At 46.1% G+C, this 15,256-nt stretch overlaps 1 protein-coding gene across 4 annotated transcripts in view; it reads left to right on the forward strand.

Annotated features, from left to right (window-relative positions):
* Positions 1-15,256, forward strand: part of AP1G1 (adaptor related protein complex 1 subunit gamma 1) — a 97,518-nt gene that overhangs the window by 16,730 nt on the left and 65,532 nt on the right. For all 4 annotated transcript variants that reach the window (XM_037877365.2, XM_037877368.2, XM_043526079.1 and 1 more), the window contains exon 2: positions 3,055-3,258. In XM_037877365.2, the coding sequence (XP_037733293.1) occupies positions 3,058-3,258 (201 nt within the window). In that variant the 5' untranslated portion in view covers positions 3,055-3,057. The remainder of the gene's footprint in view (positions 1-3,054; positions 3,259-15,256) is intronic.

A 15,256-nucleotide genomic window follows, 5' to 3' on the forward strand; every position in this document is an offset into this window, starting at 1 on the left:
GTTGCAGTTCAAAAACTAAGGCCTTGTCTACACTGCCACTTACAGGGCTGAAACTGTTTTCGCTTAGGGGTGTGAACACCCCCCCCCCCCGAGCGATGCAAGTTTCAGTGCTGTAAAGTGCCAGTGTAGATAGTGCTACAGCGCTGGGAGCTGTTCCCCTCACGGAGGTGGGTTTATTACAGCGCTGGGAGCTCTTCCTCTCACGGAGGTGGGTTTATTACAGCTCTCTCCCAGTGCTTGAGCCGCGACTACGCAACCACGTTAAAGTGCGTCAACTGTGTAGACATAGTCAAAGTCTCATGGATAAATAAATAGTAGCTTTGTTTATAACTAAAGTGCCCTTCAGAATGCCCTCCTTTGGCAAATCTAGCGAGTCTGCTTTTTTGGGGCAGGAAGTTTGGAGAGTGTGATACAATCACCAATCCCGCCTGGGAAATAGTAAATGTCAGACGACATCTATTTGAAGATTGTTGTATTTCATAACTGAACAAAAACTAGAAGTATCTTCATAGTCTTTAGACAGATGTTGGATAAGCTATCTAGCCATTCTTGGATTGCTAGATTTTTTTTTTTAACAGTAGCTTTCCTGCACACATCATAACCACAACAAACCAGAAAGTAATCTATAGATTTTGTCCATTGCCTCTTAGTGTGAATGTTATATTTATAACAGCATAAACAAACTATACTAAAAGTGGTTAATGTTACGAAGGTTGCCTTCGAAACTTTAATTCAGCCCCCTTGTATGTATGCATTTTAGGCCTGGTCGGCACTGAAAATTTACATTGGCATAGCTATGTCTGTCAGGAGTGTGAATAATCCACACCTCTGAGAGATGTAGCTATGCTGACCTAACCCCTGATGTAGACAGTGATAGGTTGACAGAAGAATTAGGTAGACAGTGGTAGGTTGACCTAGCCTCTTGGGAAGGTGGATTACCTATGCAGAGGGGAGAACCCCTCCTGTTGGCGTAGGTAGTGTCTACGCAGTGGTCTCCAATCTTTTTACACACAAGATCACTTTTTGAATTTAAGATCAACCCAGGATCTACCCCTTCCCTGAGGCCCTGCCCTGTTCACTCCATTCCCCCCTCGCTCTCCCCCACCCTCGCTCACTTTCACGGCCCTGGGGCAGGGGGTTGGGGTGTGGAAGGGGGTGCAGGCTCTGGGCTAGGGCCAAGGGGTTTGGAGTGTAGGAGGGGGCGCCAGGCTGAGCCTGGGACAAGGGGTTGGGGTGCAAGAGTGAAAGCTCTGGGAGGGAGTTTGGGTGCAGGAGGGGGCTTGGGGCTGGGGCAGGGGATTGGGGTGCAGGAGAGGGTGAGGTGGTGTGGGTTCTGGGAGGGAGTTTGGGTTCAGGATGGGGCTCCGGGCTGGGGCAGGGGATTGGGGTGTGGGCTCTGAGAGGGAGGCACTTACCAGAGGTGGCTCCTGGTCGGCAGCGCAGTGGGGCTGAGGCAGGCTGCTTGCAGGGCCATCCCTACCCAAACACAAAGTACGCAGCTGCGTGGGGCACCAAATTTCCTGGTGCCCTGCGAAGTGCGTGCTGCTCCAGCCCCTGCTCCGCCCCAGCCTCTTCCCTTCCCACTCCACCCCTGCTCTGCCCCAGCCCCGTCCCCACACCACCCCTTCCCCAAAGCCCCTGCCCTGCTCTACCTGAGCCCCGACCCCACTCTCCTCAGGACTGCAGCAGGGCCAGGCCTGGACTCACTGGTGGTGGGAAGTGCAGCTACCCAGCCCCAGCCATGCCACTGGTGAGTGCTGGGGGGCGGTTCCCCCCTGCCCCTGAGCCAGAGCCCCCCCGCAGGGGAGCTGTGTAGGGCCCCAGAATAGCTAGGGACAGCCCTGGCTGCTTGCCTGCCCAGGCCCCATGCCACCCCCGGAAGTGGCTGGCTGCTGGCACGTCTCTGTGCCCCCTGGGGGGGAGGGGGGGCATTGGGTCTCCATGTACTGCCTGCAAGCACCGCCCCTGCAGTTCCCATTGGCCAGTGAGCTGTGGGGGCGGTGCTCGGGGCGGGGGTAGCGCATGGAGCAGCCTCCACCTCTCCCCCAGGGGCTGCAGATGCGTGCCAGCAGCCAGTCGCTTCTGGGAGTAATGTGGGGCCAGGGCAGGCACGCAGCCTGCCTCAGCCCCACTGCGCCATCATACTTTTAGCGGCCAGAGATCGCGATGGACTGACAGATGCTCCAGGATCAACTAGTTGATCATGATGGTCTGGCTGGTGACCACTGGTCTACAGTGAAGCGCTATGGTGGTGCAGCAGCAGTGCCTTTGTAGCATTTGTAGACATACCCTTAGACGTCTGTTTTTCCACAGAACCGTGCCTTACTTGATGCATAGAAAGTACTGCGCTCAGAGAATGAATCAGGGTTGTGTAATGAAGGAGGGTGTTCTGTGTAGGTCACCTGTCTCACTTGCCGTAGTAGTTGAAAGATGTATAGAGGATGAAGCAAGGGACTGCAGGAAGAGAGAGGACGGTTTTACGTTTAAAGCAGTTGAAATACCACCCAGGAGAACTGGGTTCTATCCCTTGCTCTGGTATAGACATGCTATGTGATACTGGGCATGTTACTGAAAGCAGCGTTTTGACAGGTATCCGGATGTTCCTCATCTTCTGGGTGCCTAGCTTGAGTCATCTGGGCTCTGATGTTCCGAGTACTCACAACTGGTCCCTGGAGCAGTGATTTTTCTAATCGTGGGTCTCGACCCCGAACTGGGTCGTGTTGGCTCTGGTCAACACTGCTGACCGGGCCATTAAAAGTCCCATCGGCGGTGCTGCCCGGCGGTGCTGCCTGGCCCTTGGAAGCGGCCAGCAGCGGGTCTGGCTCCTAGGCAGGGGGGCCACGGGGCTCCCCCGAGCACCGACTCCGCTGTGTGGGGCGGTGCCTGAGGGCGAGAGCTTGTGCATCTCTGCCTAGGTGCCAGACCCTCCATAATCCATAGCCATAGGGCAAGGAGGAAAACCCTTTTCCATATTGAAAGCTGTGAAGGCTGTGAAGTTTCTTTTTGTTGTGGAGGTTTTACACATGCAATTTTTTTTTTCCTCCCCTTTCCCAGAGGATGCCAGCCCCCATCAGACTGCGGGAGCTGATCCGGACCATCCGGACAGCACGAACCCAAGCAGAAGAGCGTGAAATGATTCAGAAAGAATGTGCTGCCATCCGGTCATCCTTCAGAGAAGAGGATAATACATACCGCTGCCGGAACGTGGCAAAACTACTGTACATGCACATGCTGGGCTATCCTGCGCATTTTGGACAGGTAGGGTTGGCTGGAATTTAGCTCCAATTCCTGTTGTCTTCTGTTAAGGATGATTTAGTAGCTTTTGGAGTCTGTCTTGGTTTGTTTTCTTCTGAATCTGGGCAAGTTTGTTCTGCCCATGTTAGTGGTATACATTCTAATTGGAATCTGTCCACCTTTAGTCAAGGCTTGTATAAAAATGGCCTGAATTTCATGAAAATGTCCAGCCTGCAGTATTGTCTGGTAATTGGGTATGGTGATTGCTGTGCAATAGTTGTTCTCAAACTGTATTCCATGGAAAGGAAGCATAGGAATTTCCAGACTGGATCAGACCAGTAGTCTGTCTAGCACAATATTTTCTCTGATGGTGGCAAGTACCAGTGGAAGGGATATGAAACCCCATAATCAACAAATAGGCACTCATCTGCTTATATAGGAAGTTTCATCATAACCCCAGGCAGGTAGTGCGTGGTTTGTGCCCTGAAACAGAAATACTGTTACACTTTTATTCTAGCTAGTATGACTGAGAAAATATTTTATTAACCACATACATGTCTAATTCATTTTTTAATTACCCTAAGGCCTTGGCTTCTGTCTAGCGGCAGTGAGTTCCACTGGTTAACTATGGGCTGGATGGGGGTGTGGTGTGAGAGAGAGAATGGAAGTGGGGAAGTTCTTGTTCATAGAACATCAGGGTTGGAAGGGACCTCAGGAGGTCATCTAGTCCAACCCCCTGCTCAAAGCAGGACCCATCCCCAACTAAATCATCCCAGCCAGGGCTTTGTCAAGCCTGACCTTAAAATTATTTAAGGAAGGAGATTCCGCCACCATCATAGTGAAAAAGTTTTTCCTATTGTCCAACCTAAATCTCCCCCGCTGCAACTTGAGACATTTACTCCTTGTTCTGTCATCAGCTACACTGAGAACAGTCTAGATCCATCCTCTTTGGAACCCCCTTTCAGGTAGTTGAAAGCAGCTATCAAATCCGCCCTCATTCTTCTCTTCCGCAGACTAAACAATCCCAGTTCCATCAGCCTCTCCTCATAAGTCATGTGTTCCAGTCCCCTAATCATTTTTGTTGCCCTCCGCTGGACTCTTTCCAATTTTTCCACATTCTTCTTGTAGTGTGGGGCCCAAAACTGGACACAGGACTCCAGATGAGGCCTCACCAATGTCGAATAGAGGGGAATGATCACGTCCCTCGATCTGCTGGCAATGCCCCTACCTATACATCCCAAAATGCCATTGGCCTTCCTGGCAACAAGGGCACACTGTTGACTCATATCCAGCTTCTTGTCCACTGTCACCCCTAGGTCCTTTTCTGCAGAACTGCTGCCGAGCCATTCGGTCCCTAGTCTGTAGCGGTGCATTGGATTCTTCCGTCCTAAGTGCAGGACTCTGCACTTGTCCTTGTTGAACCTCATCAGATTTCTTTTGGCCCAATCCTCTAATTTGTCTAGGGCCCTCTGTATCCTATCCCTACCCTCCAGCGTATCTACCTCTCCTCCCAGTTTAGTGTCATCTGCAAACTTGCTGAGGGTGCAATCCACACCATCTTCCAGATCATTTATGAAGATATTGAACAAAACTGGCCCCAGGACTGACCCTTGGGGCACTCCACTTGATACCGGCTGCCAACTAGACACGGAGCCATTGATCACTACCCGTTGAGCTCGACAATCTAGCCAACTTTCTGTCCACCTTATAGTCCATTCATCCAGCCCATACTTCTTTAACTTGCTGGCAAGAATACTGTGGGAGACTGTGTCAAAAGCTTTGCTAAAGTCAAGGAACAACACGTCCACTGCTTTCCCTTCATCCACAGAGCCAGTTATCTCGTCATAGAAGGCAATTAGATTAGTCAGGCATGACTTGCCCTTGGTGAATCCATGCTGACTGTTCCTGATCACTTTCCTCTCCTCTATGTGCTTCAGAATTGATTCCTTGAGGAGCTGCTCCATGATTTTTCCAGGGACTGAGGTGAGGCTGACTGGCCTGTGCTTCCCAGGATCCTCCTTCTTCCCTTTTTTAAAGATGGGCACTGTATTAGCCTTTTTCCAGTCGTCCAGGACTTCCCCCGATCGCCATGAGTTTTCAAAGATAATGGCCAATGGCTCTGCAATCACATCCGCCAACTCCTTTAGCACTCTCGGATGCAGCGCATCCGACCCCATGGACTTGTGCTCCTCCAGCTTTTCTAAATAGTCCCGAACCACTTCTTTGTACAGAACACTGTTCTACAGAACACTTCTGGTTGGAGCTGTTGCTTAATCATTGTGACACAATCATGTTGCCATAAAACTTCTTGTTGATTGTAGCTCAGCCTACGTCTCTAATGCTTGCAGAGACTTTCCTGACATAACTACATTTCAAAAACCCAGGCATATTGGTGGAACTCTTGAGGCTGCTTCATGTCTCTGGTGTCAATTCATCCTTGATCAAATTTGCAAACACCACCACGTGTCTGGTGTAGTAAATGCATTCAAGTAGAACCAAATTCCAGAGTGCCCTGATGTTGTTAGACAGGTTGGAGGCTGCAGAAGTGAGCTCAGACTGTTCTACTACACATAAAATTATCCATCCTGTAGCTGGGTAGTTCATTTCCTCTCGCAAGATAGAGGGCTGTATCCATTCTGTCAGAACAAGTTTATTTACATCTTGTCCCATTCATACCCTCTTAATATTGCTACTGCATGTAACCAAGCACTTTGGTTAAACTGTGAAATTCATTGCCACAGGAAGTCATTCAGGCTGAGAACTTAACAAAATTCAAAAAGGGGTTGGATATCTGTATAGATATCAAGAATATTCAAAGTTTATAATTAATGAGAAATTTTGAAAGGGATATTAAACTTTATTGGGCTCAATGCAGCAGTAACTAGATGAAATTCTCTGGCCTGTAATATGCAGGAAGTCAGACTAAATGATCTTATGGTCCTTCTGATGTTAAAACCTGTTAACCTTGTGGTTCAGGACTTAAGCCAATTTCTAACTACAGCATAAGAGACCAGGATAGGATCTATGTAGGAGGAAGCAAAGGTGCCAACTTTGTACTGTGAACCTCCTGCTCGGCCCCAAACTCTGCCCCCACTCCAGCCCTTTCCTCAAGGACCCACCTTGGGCCCACTTCTTCCTGCCCCATTCCACCCCCTCCCCCAAATATGCCCTGCCCTCGCTCCTCTCCCTCCCCCTCAGTTCCTCCTGAACGCCACGGAACAGCTGATATGCTGCAGTTTGGATGTGCTAGGAGGGAGGGGCAGAATCTGATCAGCAGGGCCACGGGCGTGAAGCACTGATTGGGGGCCTGCAGCACCCACCTTTTTTTTTCCCTGTGGGTGCTCCAGCTCTGGTGCACCCATGGAGTTGGCGCCTGTGGGGGGAAGGTTACTGCCTATTGTGGAGTTCTTGCACCTTCCTCTGAAGCACATGGTTCTGGTCACGATCTGACAGAGGATAATGGACTAAATGAATCTTGGGTCTGATCCAGTGTGGCAATTCTTATGTCCCTGTGGTTGCTACAGGAAAAGGGTGGGGCCAGTAAGCTGGGAGGGGAGATTTCCACAGGAGGCTCTCAGGGTCAGTAGAAGGCAAAGCTTTGACCACTCTGCTCTTTAGAGAACGGGGAGTTACATTGCAAAGTGCTGGCTCTATGAAGGAGGTGTTCTCCACTCTTTGGCCTGCAGATGGCAAGTGAAGGGTGCTCCTGCTTTGTGTCAGGATTAGGGAACTACTTAAAAAATGTACTGCCCATCAGTGGAATCCTCTCGTTGGTAGGAGTTCAAGACTTTAGCACCCCAGGATAGGAAGTTATTAGCAGAGAGAAAAGTCCTACAAGGAGAAAATGAGTGGTCTTGTGAAGGCCTGGGTTTGACTTGGACTGCAGTTCCCCTCTTGCTCAGTCCCCAGATGTGATCACATTCCTGGCATCATCAGCTTGAGGTTTGGGGGACTTGGAGCTGGAGGAGGGTAGCCAAAAATTAGAGACTAACATGGAAAAGGTGCCGGAAAAGGTGCAAGAGAAGGTGAAGGGCAGAACTGCTTCCTTCCAAGCCTACTGACATGTCTTGCTTTGCTGACATATCAATTAGAAAAGGAAAGCAGAATCTTTATTGTCTTTCCTCTAAATGAAATGGATATGCTGGTATCAGAGTTTCTTCCATTCACTAGATCTGGTGAGAGCTTCAGCCTGGTCATGTTATTGAATAGAGCTTTGCATGAAGCCAGTTTGTGTTTACATGACACTGGCGCTCACCAGCTATTTGTCAGGGTGAATTTTAACAATCTAATATATTCTCTCTCTCTCTCACACTCACACTCACACTCACACACCTCTTTTATGATCACTTAATTGTTCCTTTAGAGCTGGTTACCAAATAGGGAGACTTGAGCTGTTTTTCTCCCCCAGCTCCTCCTTCGAGTCCCCCCCCCCCATCTCTCTCTCTCCATAATATAATTAAATTTAATATCCCTGTGGCAGGAAAAACACCACAGCGGCCCAACACTGTAGCATTTAATTGCAGAAAGGGGAACTACACAAAAATGAGGAGGTTAGTTAAACACAAATTAAAAGATACAACACCAAAAGTGAAATCTCTGCAAGCTGCGTGGAAACTTTTTAAAGACACCATAATAGAGGCTCAACTTAAATGTATACCTCAAATTAAAAAACATAGTAAGAGAGAACCAAAAAAGAGCCATTGTGGCTAAACAACAAAGTAAAAGAAGCAGTGAGAGGCAAAAAGGCATCCTTTAAAAAGTGGAAGTTAAATCCTAGTGAGGAAAATAGAAAGGAGCGTAAACTCTGGCAAATGAAATGTAAAAACACAATTAGGAAGGCCAAAAAAGAATTTGAGGAAAAGTTAGCCAAAGACTCTAAGTAATAGCAATTTTTTTTTAAGTACATCAGAAGGAGGCCGCTGGATGATTGAGATGCTAAAGAAGCACTTAAGGACGATAAGGCCATTGTGGAGAAACTAAATGGATTCTTTGCATCGGTCTTCACGGCTAAGGATGTGAGGGAGATTCCCAAACCTGAGCCATTCTTTTTAGGTGACAGATCTGAGGAACTGTCCCAGATTGAGGTGTCATTAGAGGAGGTTTTGGAACAAATTGATAAATGAAACAGCAATAAGTCACCAGGACCAGAGGGTATTCACCCAAGAGTTCTGAAGGAACTCAAGTGTGAAACTGCAGAACTACTAACTGTAGTCTGTAACCTATTATTTAAATCAGGCTACTTTACCAGATGGCTGGAGGATAGCTAATGTGATGCCAGTTTTTAAAAAGGGCTCCAGAGGTGATCCTGGCAATTACAGGCAAGTAAGCCTGACTTCAGGACCGGGCAAACTGTCTGAAACGTTAATAAAGAACAATATTGTCAGACATATCAATGAACGTAATTTGTTGGGGGGAAGAGTCAACATGGTTTTAGTAAAGGGATATTATGCCTCACCAATCTACTAGAATTCTTTGAGGGGGTCAACAAGCATGTGGACCAAGGGGATCCAGTGGATACAGTATACTTAGATTTTCAGAAAGCCTTTGACAAGGTTACTCACCAAAGGCTCTTACGCAAAGTAAGCTACCACAGGATAAGAGGGAAGGTGTTCTCATGGATTGGTAACTGGTTAAAAGATAGGAAACAAAGGGTAGGTAAAAATGGTCAGTTTTCAGAATGGAGAGAGGTAAATAGTGGTGTCCCCCAGTGATCTGTTCTGGGACCAGTCCTATTCAGTATATTCATAAATGATCTAGAAAAAGGGATAAACAGTGAGGTGGCAACATTTGCAGATGATACAGAATTACTACAGATAATTAAGACCCAGGCAGACTGCGAAGAACTACAAAAGGATCTCTCAAAACTGGGTGACTGGGCAACAAAATGGCAGATGAAATTTAATGTTGATAAATGCAAAGTAATGCACATTGGAAAGCATAACTATACATATAAAATGATGGGGTCTAAATTGGCTGTTACCACTCAAGAAAAAGATCTTGGAGTCAACCCAGATCAGCTGCATTGTGGATCGTTCTCTGAAAACATCCACTCGATGTGCAGCGGCAGTCGAAAAAGTGAACAAAATGCTGGGAATAATTAAGAAAGGGATAGGTAATAAGACAGAAAATATCATGTTGTCTCTATATAAATCCATGGTACGCCCACATCTTGAATACTGTGTGCAGATGTGGTCGCCCCATCTCAAAAAAGATATATTGGAATTGGAACAGGTTCAGAAAAAGGCAACAAAAATTATTAGGGGTATGGAGCTCTGCCATGTGAGGAGAAATTAATAAGACTGGGACTTTTCAGCTTGAAAAAGAGATGGCTAAGGGGAGATATGATTGATGTCTATAAAATCATGACTGGTGTAGAGAAAGTAGATAAGGAAGTGTCGTTTACAACTTCTCATAACACAAGAACTAGGGGTCACCAAATGAAATTAATAGGCAGCAGATTTAAAACAAATAAAAGGAAGTATTTCTTCACACAACACATAGTCAACCTGTGGAACTCCTCGCCCAGAGGATGTTGTGAAGGCCAAGACCATAACAGGGTTCAAAAAAGAACTAGATAAATTCATGGAGGATAAGTCCATCAATGGCTATTAGCCAGGATGGGCAGGAATGGTGTCCCTAGCCTCTGTTTTCCAGAAGCTGGGAATGAGCGACAGGGGATTGATCACTTGATGATGACCTGTTGTGTTCATTCTCTCTGGGGCACCTGGCACTGGCCACTGTCAGAGGACAGGATATTGGGCTGGATGGACCTTTGGTCTGACCGAGTAGGGCCACTCTTACGTTCTTATTGTTCGTTCTAAAACTGATTCATGTCTCTTGGAACTCTGCAGCATTTTTCCTGAAGGGTGCACAAGAAAGCATTTTGAGAACTTTGCAGATTGGGAAGTTGGGAGAGAAGAGTCCATGGAGGGATCGTTCTTTTGCAGAGGATCAGCAGAATGAGAGAACTGGAGATCCAGTTTCCTGCATCTTATTTTTGGATGGCCTCGTCCAAACTCACATGTTCAGTTACTTTTGTTCACTTTTGGTAGTGGCTCCCAGTTCTCTCCTCTCTGTTCAGTCTTGCATCTCTGGACTGTTTTCTCATTGTGGATTTTCCATCAGCTCCATCTCAGTGATGCAAATTGAGCTAATTTCTGCCCTCAAACGTTTCCTTCTCAATCATTGTAAATTCCACGGTCCCTCCTGTAACCCCTGTTCAAGAGCATGTCGTCATATTTATCGTCTTCCACACATCCATGTTTCCATGGTCAGAAACTGTGATGGGGATTGCCAGGCCTAGTGGTGGGAGCTGGAACAGTCAGGCCTTGTGTTTGGAGCTGGAATCTGGAGTCCAGGGTGGAGTTGAAGCAAGGCTGGAGCAGGACTGGGAGCCGGGCTGGAGTAAGGGCAAGGCTGGAGCAGGCTAAGGCTTGAGGAGCCTGAGACTACTCTTAGGCAGCAGCAAGTTCCAAGCCTTGAAGTGATGCTGAGCAGACTGAACTGCTGTTCCTCCTGTGAGGTTTATGTACATAGTCTGGGAGTCACAAGACCAGTTCCTGACTTGTGAATTGGCTGGAGCCTAGCATAGGAGTGACTCGTCACCTTACATTAACCCCTCCTTGACGCACTTCCCCAATGTCTTTTGACCCGGCGTGCTGGGGTGCAATTGATGGAATTCACAAAGGAGGATGGGTGTGTATATGTTACTAGCTGGTACCTGAACAGTCAGCTGGTCTATAACCTTCCCAGTCCATGAGGTACATCAGTTGTCTTCTGAGGAGCTCAGAGTCCAAGATCTGTCTTACCACATATTCTTCCTACACCCAAACCAAGATGGGGCATGGACATGCTTTTGTCCAACTAGGAAAGGAGTTGTGCAAATATTCCTTTAACAAGGAAACATGGAATATTGGATGCATCTTCATGGTATGGGGTAGTTGGAGCTTGAAGGCCTCTGAGTTAATCTGTTGAATGATCTGGAATGGGCCAAAGTAACAGTGATCTAGTTTCCTTGAGGGTCAGAAGATGTCCAGCTGCTGAGTTGAGAGCCATACTCTGTCTTCAATTGCCATGGGAGTAGTCCCATCAATGAAAGTCAGCATATTTTCATAGTTCTCCTTAGCCACGTTTAAGTGTGATTTTAATGCTGCTTGAATGCAGTGGAGGTGTTGAACCAAATTGGAGGCTGCAGGGACATGGAAGGCTAGTGGTATAGATGGATGAAATAGGGAGCAGAAGCCATAATTGGAATAGAACGGGTTTTGGCTGGTTGATTTGTGATCAGAATTATTGTAAGTGAACTTGGCGAACATCAGGAACTGGAAGCGGCCATTTTGATGGTAGTTAATGAAGCAGCAAAGATATTGTTCTAGAATTTGGTTTACCTGTTCTGTTTGTCCATTTGTGTTGGGGTAGTAGGTAGAGGAAATGCATGGGGTAATTTCCAGGTGTTTGAACAATTCTCTTCAAAAGTGGGAGATAAACTGTGGCCAATGATTGTATGTAATGTCAGTTGGTAACCCGTGGAACTTGAAGATGTGGTAAAAAAAATAAGTGAGCGTCGCTTTAGCAGTGGGGATCTTTTGACAAGGCACAAAGTGTGCCATTTTGGTGAGGAGGTCAGTGGCTATCAGTATAGCTGTGCAGGCCTGAGAAGTGGGGATGTCGGTGATAAAGTCCATCAAGATAGAGGCCCAGGGTTGGGATGGGGTTGGAAGCAGGATCAGGAGGTTTGGCATGGGGGATCTTCATCTGGCCACACACCACCCAGGAAGCTGTGTAAGGTTTGATGGAGGAGAATAGTTTTGACCACCAAAAGTAGCAGATCAGCTTTGCTGTCTTCCAGTACCCAAAGTGACTTGCCAGAGGGGAGTTGTAGCCTAGCTGGAGTACAGCTAGATGGGGTAGTCTGTTGGGGACAAAAAAGCAATCCTTCAACCAGAGTTCCTCGTTTTGACCAAGAAGTTTGGATCTGAATTGACTGACATCCATGTCACTGCAAGCGGATCATTGGGCAGTGTGGACTTCACAAGAGCCAAAAGATTGGTATGTCCAGCATATTTATAAAATGGCAGGGCTTCAATACAGTGGCAGGTTCGGAAGGGTTATCTCCCTTATCTAGGTACTTGCCTTTGTGGGATAATGCATCAGGTTTGCCATTTTTGGGAACTGGGCTGGTTGGACAGGGTGAAGTTAAATCTAGAGAAGAAGAGGGATCAACATATCTGACATTGGTTGAGGGTTGTGGACTTTTGGAAATGTTCCAGGTTTTTATGGTCTGTGAACACCTGGACTGGAAAACGTGCACCTTCTAGGTTGTGGCATGACTCCTGAAATGCAGCCTTGATGGCTAATAACTCCTAATCGTAGATTTCATAATTTTGTTCCTTGGGCGTCAGCTTCCTAGAATACAAAGAACAATGGAGGAGGTCATTCAAGGGCCCATGATGCTGAGACAATACAGTCCCGATCGTGTAACTGGAGGCATCTGTTTCAATGACAAAGGCTTTAGATGGATCCAGGTGTACTAGGATGGGGGCAGAAGTAAACATTTTCTTCAGCTGATCAAAACCCATTTGGGCTTCTGGAGTCCAGCTGAAAGCAGAGTTCTTCCATAACAGCTGAGTCATTGGAAATACCAATTGTGAGATAACTTGGATGAGTGATCTAGGGAAGCTGGCAAGCACTAAGAAGCACTGAACATTGCAGATGTTCTTGGGGATTTCCCAACTCAAAACTGCGGAGATCTTTTTGGCATCCAGACTTATTCTGATGGGAGAGATGCAATGTTCCTTCTAATTTTTTTCCATCCATGTGTGGAATAAATTTAGTTATGTGCACTGAGGTAATGTGCGGGTGTGTGCCACCAGTAGAAACAAAAAACTTAGTTATAATATATATTTTTAAAAAGTTACCATAGGGATAATTATTCTAGCCAGGAGAGGTTAGGCATTTTAGAACTCACTACTCAAAGAATTAAATTTTAGTGTAAGACAGAAATAAAAATTATGACATGCATTGACCAGTCAAAAACCTAAAATAACACACTTTGAAAGAATAAAATTACAAGGAATATATGTGCATTGCAGGAAGTACCAAGAAGTAACAACAACAACACAAGTATGTGTTGGGAGGTGAGTGTGAAAGACTGTGTGTGTGTGAGAAAGACACACACACACTTTGTGTGCTGGCTGCTGGGGTGCACTGCCTCTTTAAGGCACTAACTGAAAGCTCTCCTGCTTCTGAGCCCTGTCCCCCCCCGCCCCTGCTCCGCAGAAATGAAGGAAGTCTCTGAGACCATGGGCTGTTGCTTTAAGGCACGCACTCACTCACCACCCAGAAGGCTCGTTCAGATCACAGTTTTCAGAGTAACGGCCGTGTTAGTCTGTATTCGCAAAAAGAAAAGGAGTACTTGTGGCAGAGACTAACCAATTTATTTGAGCATAAGCTTTCGTGAGCTACCGATGAAGTGAGCTGTAGCTCACGAAAGCTTATGCTCAAATAAATTGGTTAGTCTCTAAGGTGCCACAAGTCCTCCTTTTCTTTTTACAAGTACTCCTTGTTGTTTTTGCAGGAGCAATGTGGCTGCAAAGCGGGTGGCACTTGAATCACTCCTGGGTGGCCACCCGACTGCACAGCATAGAGGAAACATAGAAGAGTTAGTATAACTAGGGCTGTCGATTAATTGCAGTTAACTTATGTGATTAACTAAAGAAAATTAATCGCGACTAATTGCAGTTTTAATCGCACTATTAAACAATAGAATACCAATTGAAATTTATTAAATATTTTTGATGTTTTTCTGTGTTTTCATATATATTGTATTCTTTGTAATTGAAATCAGGGTATATTTTTTATTGCAAATATTTGCACTCTAAAAATGATAAACAAAAGAAATAGTATTTTTCAGTTCACCTCATATATGTACTGTAGTGCAATCTCTTTGTCATGAAAGTGCAACTTACGAATGTAAATGTTTTTTGTTACATAACTGCACTCAAAAACAAAACAAAGTCCACTCAGTGCTACTTCTTGTTCAGCTAATCCCTAAGACAAACAAGTGAAGTGAGCTGTAGCTCACGAAAGCTTATGCTCAGATAAATTGGTTAGTCTCTAAGGTGCCACAAGTACTCCTTTTCTTTTTGCGAATACAGACTAACGTGGCTGTTACTCTGAAACAAACAAGTTTGTTTACATTTACAGGAGCTAATGCTGCCCTCTTCTTATTTACAAAGTCACCAGAAAGTGAGAACAGGCATTGGCATGGCACTTTTGTAGCCGGCATTGCAAGATATTTACATGCCAGATATGCTAAACATTTGTATGCCCCTTCATGCATGGGCCACCATTCCAGAGGACATGCTTCCATGCTAATGATGCTTGTTAAAAAAATGTTAATTAAATTTGTGACTTAACTCCTCGGGGAAGATTGTATATCCCCTGCTCTGTTTTACCCGCATTCTGCCATATATTTCATGTTACAGCAGTCTCGAATGATGACCCAGCACATGTTCGTTTTAAGAACACTTTGACTGTAGATTTCACAAAATGCAAAGAAGGTACCAATGTGAGATTTCTAAAGGTAGCTACAGCCATCGACCCAAGGTTTAACAACCTGAAATGCCTTCCAAAATGTGAGAGGGACGAGGTGTGGAGCATGCTTTCAGAAATCTTAAAAGAGCAACACTCCGGTGCAGAAACTACAGAACCCAAACGACCAAAAAAGAAAATCAACCTTCTGCTGGTGGCACCTGACTCAGATAATGAAAATGAACATGCGTCTGTCCGCTCTGCTTTGGATGGTTATCGAGCAGAACCTGTCATCAGCATGGATACATGTTCCCTGGAATAGTGGTTGAAGCATGAAGGGACATATGAATCTTCAGCGCATCTGGCGCGTAAATATCTTGCGACGTCAGCTACAACAGTGCCATGAGAAGGCCTGTTCTCACTTTTAGGTGACACTGTAAACAAGAAGTGGGCAGCATTATCTCCTGAAAATGTAAACAAACTTGTTTGT

This window comes from Chelonia mydas, chromosome 12 (genome assembly GCF_015237465.2).
Source record: "Chelonia mydas isolate rCheMyd1 chromosome 12, rCheMyd1.pri.v2, whole genome shotgun sequence".
NCBI classification, from domain to species: domain Eukaryota; kingdom Metazoa; phylum Chordata; order Testudines; family Cheloniidae; genus Chelonia; species Chelonia mydas.